This window comes from Chenopodium quinoa, unplaced genomic scaffold, assembly GCF_001683475.1.
Source record: "Chenopodium quinoa cultivar QQ74 unplaced genomic scaffold, ASM168347v1, whole genome shotgun sequence".
NCBI lineage: Eukaryota > Viridiplantae > Streptophyta > Magnoliopsida > Caryophyllales > Amaranthaceae > Chenopodium > Chenopodium quinoa.
Window position 1 is genome coordinate 1,301,633 of NW_018742924.1, and position 7,418 is coordinate 1,309,050.

The window sequence follows — 7,418 nt, forward strand, 5'->3', positions numbered from 1 at the left end:
TCAAATTCACCCAAATTGTGCAAATCATGTGCACACTACAACTCCCTCACCTCACTAACTATTAGCTCCCGGAAGCCAAGCTTGGGACTAGTAACCAATGGGGATTAAATAGGCTTGTAATGTGGTTAAATAAACAATAAAAGGCACAAGCAACAACATGGGTAGCAAGAAGGGAACAAATGTATCTAATATCATATGAAGGCCTCCTAAAAGAATAAACGCCTTTGTCCTCCTCAATGTGAATAATAATGAGTCATACAAACACTACTCAAAGTTGCAAACAAATACTCAAATTCATTGACATACCATGAACTAACACACATATATACCTTACCAAATCAACTAGTCAAGCACTATATTCACAAGTAGTTGGGCAAAATTAACGCATATTAAGGTTTTAAGGCAGTCAAACATCAAATTATGATCAACTAATTCACAATATTTATCATCATTACTAAGAGTCAAAACAATTTTGAAAATTTTTCATCAAGGGGCACAGGGAAGCATGATTTATTATTCATTAGAACGTATTTTTGTTTTTTTTATTAATTTTTTTTTTGAAAGCAGTAAATCTAACCTAAAAAGCAATAAAATCTATACTAAAAAATCAATAAAAACTAGAGTATGAAAGCATTAAAACTAAACTAAGCAAACAAAGAAAATAAAAAGAAATGGGAAAGAAAGATTACCTATATATACAAGAAATTCCCCCCAAGCTAAATTAGACAATGTCCTCATTGACTTCAAGGGAAGTTAGTAACCCAAGTGACTACCCCTCATCATCAAACTCGTATCCACCACCATCCCAAACATTGCAATACATCACCTTGATACAATTTTGGACAAAAAGGAAACAAAGTGTTAGTAAGAGTAGAGGAAAAAACGAGTCATGTTCAATTTTTTGCTCATAACATTTTATATAAAAATGATAATGCAGTGATTCTAATTGCATTAGAAAGTAGAATTGAAGAGCTTTCCAAATAGGTCACACGCAAAATTTCGTTAAGAAACGCAAAAGTTATAGCGTTTTGAAGTCGACCAGATTTACTGCCGTGATCTCGCGTCCGACCAGGCGAGTGTGGCCCAATCAGGCCCGACTCCAAGGTACGGTCATGTGGTTTTTCACCACTTGATGCAAGAAATTTCTTCCTACACTCGATTTTCTTCGTTTTTGCCCTTGATTGAGTAAATATCACTCGATCGGGTGGAACTTTCACTACAGGCACAAACTCTATAACTTGTTCTTAATATCCACTTCTTCATCTTAAAACCCGAGTCCTACACAATTTATAGCTCTTTCTATAGCATCCACTTCATCTTTCCAAGTATTAGTTTTTCCTGCAGAAGATGCAACACAAGATACCGCCTCCATGGAATCATTAACAGGAGCTTGGGGCTTATTAGAAAAATTATTTACATCAACCACACCAATACTAAAACACTTTTCCTCTAACATGGGGATTTTAGGGATATTATTTAAATTAAAAGTGATGTTATCATCCCCTACACATAATGTAAGTTTACAACTTTTGACATCTATTATTTTGCCTGCATTATGAAGGAATGGTCTACCCAAAATAATCAAAATTCGCAAATCTTCCTCCGTATCAAGAACAATAAAATTAACAGGTATATAAAATTTACCTACTCTAACAGGAACATCCTCTAAAACATCTAAAGGGTATTTCACACAACGATCGACCATTTGCAGAGTAATATTGGTAGCTTTTAATTTACCCATATTTACTTTAGAGCTCAAAGATAATGGCATAACACTTACACTAGCACCCAAATCACATAAAGCTTTTTCAATCATCAGATTACCAATATTACATGGAATAGAAAAACTACCCGGATCTTTTAGTTTAGGTGGAGATTTATTCTGTAATATAGCACTACATTTTGCAGTAAAAGCAACCGTCTCTACCTCAATAATAGATCTATTTCTAGTCTAAATTTCTTTCATAAATTTAGAATATGCAGGAACTAGAGTAATTAAATCTGTGAAAGGAACTATTACCCGCAAATTCTTCTCAACCTCCAAAAACTTACCAAATTGCTTATCCAACTTACTCTTTAAATGTCTATGAGGGAATGGAAGTTTGATAGCAAGACCCTGCACATCTCCACTCTTATCCTAGGGTTTACCCTGCAAAAAATTATCAGAAAAGTTAGTTTTACTTTGTACTCCTATAGGGCTAGTAACAACATTATTTGGTTTAACAGAATCAAGATTAGCAATTTTTGTTGTAGCAGGTTCATCATCTTTGGGTATAGGAGGCCCATCATAGTTTGAACCACTCCTTAGAGTAATTGCATTTGCGTATTTTGTTGTTTATAATGGCTGTGATGGTAGGGCTCCCTGCTGGCGAGTTTGTAGAGTAGAGGAAAGTTGCGCAATCTGAGTATCTATTATTATATTATGTGCTATTAATGAGTCAATTTGAGCATCTCTACTTTGCATCTGCTTCTTCATATTGGCTAACATCGTTTTGATTTCTGATAGGCCAGAATCAAATGGAGGAGTAACAACTTGTTGTGGTCTCTGATGTGGAGGTTGGTAGTACCTCTGTTGTGGTTGTTGTACCTGTGGTGGAGGGTTAAGCACATTTGTACTATTTTACGACATATTTTGGTTATTTTTCAACCCTGTATTGTACGTGTTAGAGTATGGAGTAATTTTCTTATAGGTTCGAAAAGTATTAATCTTCTCAATTGAACTCCTACAGTCATGTGCCCAATGACCTACAAGACAACAATTTTCACAAAATATTGTAGAGTTAGTAAAAATAAAAGAAACATTAGCAACAGAAGATGAATTAGAATTATTAATATTGTCTAGTTTCTGGCTAATAGAAGTCAATTGTGTCTGCAAAAACAAAATAGAATCGACTTGGTGTTTTCCCTTATTTGCAAATCCTGTGGGATTCCCATATTGGGTATTATGAATAGCCATCTCTTCGACAACATTGCTCGCTATATTCTCATCCAAATTCAAAAATCTTCCGTTAGCTGTAGAGTCCAAAATCATTCTTGAATTATATCCAAGCCCTTTATAGAAGGCTTGGATTATCTGCCATTATAGTAGTTTATGATGGGTACATTATCTCTACAAATCCTTAAATCTTTCCCAATTTTCATATAAACTTTCATCAGCTTCTTGGGCAAAATTTTTTATTGCACTCCTTAACAAAGTTGTCCTCTCTGCAGGGTAATATTTATTATAGAAATTCAAAGCAAGAGTTTCCCAGTCAGTAATACCAAGTGCAGTTCTATTCAATCCATTATACCATAATTTAGCTTTACCACATAAAGAAAAGGAAAAAGAAACTCCATGATTTGGTCTTGTGTGACCCCAGCTTGCCTAATCGTATTGCAATACTGACAAAAATTTGCAATGTGAAGATTAGGGTCTTCACCCTTAGCTCCACTAAATTGCTTTCTTTCGATCATCATGATAAACTGGGGCTTGATCTCGAATTGAACTCCATCGAGATTAGGTGAAGGAGCAAGATGTGGAAAATCTGTCAGGGATGGCTGCGAATAATCGTTAAGCTTGTGATAGGCCGTCGTCGAGCCTACCAAAGATAAATTCCTATCTTGGTCTCACTAGCTAATAGCAAGGGTAAGAAAGGGTCGAACCCAAGAGAGGTGTTGAATCAACCACCGAAATACTACCGCATAAATAAGCTAAATGAAGTCGAAATTGGTTTGGTTTTATGTAACAAGTGCTAGTTCAAGTCAACTAAAGCTAGGGGGAGATTAACAATACTTAGAGAGTTCTAGGGCTTGGGATATACCACTCAATTTCGTCAAAAATCACAATTAGTAAGTAGCAACCAATGGTAATTTGAGGGGATAATATTGGGGAAGTCATCTAAAGCACCCACCTACTCTCTCAAGCTAGAGGGATTACTCGAATAATGAATACAACCTACTCTCGTGGTTACAAAGCATAAAACAAGTATTAAAGCATAATCACGATGAAAAAAACATTCCCTTGACTGGAAATTCCTATTCTCATGGCATTTCAAGTCAATTAAGCATAAGGGAGCTAACTCAAGTTCATCTCTCGATGGTTCGTTGAGAAAGCTTAAATAATAGTTCTAGCAATGGCCATATACAAGAGCTAAGTAATTAAACCACTTAAACTCAACTAATTAACACCCAACAATTACCAAATTAACACATCCAACAAGTAATTAGTGACTACATTGAGGGTTTTACCCAAACCCTAGGAAATTAGACTACTCACAATCCATGGAGATAAAAGCAATTAAGGATTTAAGTAACTCATGCTCAAGAATTACCTAAAGATTAAGCTAAATAAAAATCTAAGCATACAAGAATTAAGCAAGATAATTAACAATCAAAGCAATTAAAATGGAAGAGAAGAGTGAGAAAATGTTACTAGAAGCTTCAACTTGAATATCAATGGTGGAACTTGTCTTCTACAATGATTGAGAATGAAATTTCCAAGCTAATAATTATAATCTAACTAATGATTTGAGAATATTTGTGTTTCTACAATTGCAAACTAAGAGGAAGCACTAAAAACTTGGATGTCGTACAAATGAGCTCAAGGGGTTATTTATAAAGACCCCAAATAAAAAGGACGGAGAAAACAAGAGTCGGGCACGGCTACAGGTCAGCGTGGACGTGCTGATGTTAGCACGGACGTGCAGCTATACCAGGACGGACGTGCTGAGGTTGGCACGGACGTGCACCTGGGAGGCAGAAGGTACTGTTTTGGCCAGGGCATCCTGCACGGACGTGCCAAATATGGCACGGACGTGTAGGCGTTTTTCAGTAGAATCAGTTTTGAAACTGCTTTGGGCTGAGCAACCTGTACGAACGTGCAGGATCAGGCGCGGACGTGCTGGATCAGGCACGGACGTGCTGGATCAGGCACGGACGTGCTGAATATCCTGCACGGACGTGCAGGCCTTGAAAGCAGTAGGCAGTAGCTTCTGGTCGTGCTGGAACACTTCTACACGGACGTGCCATACTTTGCACGTCCATACATACTCTCTAAGGCCTTTATCTTCACTTTTCTTCAGTTTTGCTCCATTATTTCGGCTTCTAACCTCGGTTTATCATCCAAATGCCTCAAATGGTCGTTTTTGAACCTAAAAACCCAACAAAAACACTAACAACCTGTGAAGCAAGGGATACACAAAAGTTAAACAAAAGTAGAGTAAAAGTGAACCAAAATGCCAATATACCATGTAAACAAGGTTCGAAATCACTCTAAAATCGTATCAAATAACAAGTTATCAAATCCCCCCAAGCTAAGCTTTTGCTAGTCCTCGAGCAAAACAAACATGTCAAATCAAGAAGGAATATTACTTGCTAATGATCAAACCAAGGAAAGATACTTAAAGAGAAAACACAAACACAAATCCGCATGAAAAGAACCATAAACACTTTTAGCACAAGTGAAAAGAAATTTAAACCCCTAAGTCGCCTAAGAGGACGAGTTTTTATCTCGTGAGGGTTTCCCTTGAGCTTAACCCACAACTCACAAAAACCATGCCAAAATTTTCAAAGCACATCATCATAATCAAGGTGATAAATAGACACCAAAACCAGTGTTTTTATTGCCCAAGTCAACTCATCGGGATATAAATCACAAGCAAGACAAGTGAGCGACTTTCAAGAATTACCGATCATACAAATGTGCACATGAGTTGGGGGTAGAGAGGATAATTAAGTAAGGTTGCACTAGGATACTTCCTTATACCTTTTACTAGTTCATTAGAGCACGTCTAGATATTCCAAAGTTGCAAAAAAAGCCCTATTTCGGTTATAAAATCTCAAAACGCAAGTCCACCTCCCAAAATGCACTCCCAAGCCCTTTCAACTACGCTCTAATTCGGAAATTTACACAAGAAACATCTTAATAGATAGTGTGTGGGAGGCATCCACAAATTGACCTCTATAGAAGAAAAAGTGAAAACTTTGAGAAATTTGGAGGAGTTTTTGATCTCCTTTTCTTTTTCTATTTTTTTTTCTTTTCTTTTCTTTTTTTTTAACATTCATTTCCCTCGCCTCTTTTAACTGTAAGCGGCACTTTCTTTTATTCGATACATGTGTCTTATTATGCCACTTATTACACAAGATAAACATAGAACCAATTCCCTAATAGAGTTTCATGTTGGGGGAGGAGGGGAAGAACATCAAGGGCACAAGGGACCGCAATTCGATTCAAACATATCCTACTTTGGGCAAATTTGACAATATCCTATACTAGACGTGCAATTGAGCATTCATCGGTTTTCATTTCATATACTCTAATGCAATAAAGATTAATAAGCCTCTAAATGACCCCAACTCTTGCACACACCCTTCTAAAATAACTTTTACTCATCACTCAAGAGTCAAGAAAGCAAATCATATAAGCATCGTCATTTGAGTCTCATCCAAGGGCCATTTTTCCTTTTTTTTTTTAGGCAAGAATAGATAAAAAGTTAAGAAAACTAAGCTAATCATAAAAAAAAATGAAGCACAACTATACCTCTAAATAAATAAAGAGAGAAGAGAAGAGAAGTATTCACATAATTAAGAGATTTGGATTTAGGGTGTTGGATTTCAAAGGGAGAAAATTTGGATGTTTAGGGGTTTGGATGCTAGGGGAAGGAACAAACAACATGCAAAGTTTATACCAACAAGAATATACAAGAACCAACATATGAACCAAAGAGAAAGACTCCCCCAAGCTATCATAAACATTGTCCCCAATGTTAAAACAATTAATGCACAAGAAGGGGGAGAAAGAGAACTAACTCATTGGCTCGGGCTTCCTTGGGAGCCCCCGGGGTACCAATGTCGGTAGATGTTCCGGAATTCACCCAATTCCGATCGAAGACCCTCAAAGCTTGTCCTCATATTGTCGTAGGAGGACCTCATGTCTTCGTGAGACTTTCTCATAGTCTCGAACTCAGTGGACATGCGGTTGAACCCGACATTCATCATTTGCATTTGTTGCTCGAAGGAAAGGGGTGGGTTGCCCTCACCCATGCCTTGACCTTGGTACCCTTCTTGGTACCCTTGTTGGTGCTCATATTATTGTTGTTGTTGGAATTGTTGTTGGAAATGTTGTTGATGCGGTTGTTGTTGTTGTGGTTGTTCTTGCCCTTGCTCATGCTCTTCTTCATCATCACCGGGAATCCAAGGGTGGTCCCTCTCAAAGACCCAGTTGCTCTCATTGTAGATGAAGGTCCGCTCCGGATCGGGGAGGTAGGTATAGGGGCGGCCACTCACGTGCCACAACTAAGGATGCGGCCCTTCCACGTCCGCAACCCATCTCATGGTCCTAAGCGACTGCATGTCTATCTGCGTCGGCCCTTGGCAAACCTGCTCATCTGCAAAATCAAGGTTAAGAGCAGAAGAAATAATAGTGATCATGCCACCTATGG

The 7,418-nt window shown here is 37.7% G+C and overlaps 1 protein-coding gene across 1 annotated transcript; it reads right to left on the minus strand.

Annotated features, from left to right (window-relative positions):
- Positions 1-1,264: 1,264 nt before the first annotated feature.
- Positions 1,265-7,208, minus strand: LOC110728329 (putative uncharacterized protein DDB_G0282133). Its single transcript, XM_021907988.1, has 4 exons — positions 7,017-7,208; positions 2,801-3,073; positions 2,458-2,587; positions 1,265-1,503 (listed from the first exon to the last, which is right to left on the minus strand). The coding sequence occupies exons 1-4, from the start codon at positions 7,206-7,208 to the stop codon at positions 1,265-1,267; spliced, it is 834 nt and encodes a 277-aa protein (XP_021763680.1).
- Between the last annotated feature and the right edge of the window lie 210 nt (positions 7,209-7,418).

What these genes read in the sequence shown, in the direction of transcription:
- LOC110728329 (XM_021907988.1), bottom strand. Translation starts at nt 7,208, where the DNA reads ATGAGAGCAACTGGGTCTTTGAGAGGGACCACCCTTGGATTCCCGGTG. An exon ending in GTACCAAGGTCAAGGCATGG is followed by an intron (nt 3,074 to 7,016) that starts GTGAGGGCAACC and finishes CTATAATGGCAG; the next exon opens with ATAATCCAAGCCTTCTATAA. An exon ending in TATGAAGAAGCAGATGCAAA is followed by an intron (nt 1,504 to 2,457) that starts GTAGAGATGCTC and finishes CATTATGTGTAG; the next exon opens with GGGATGATAACATCACTTTT.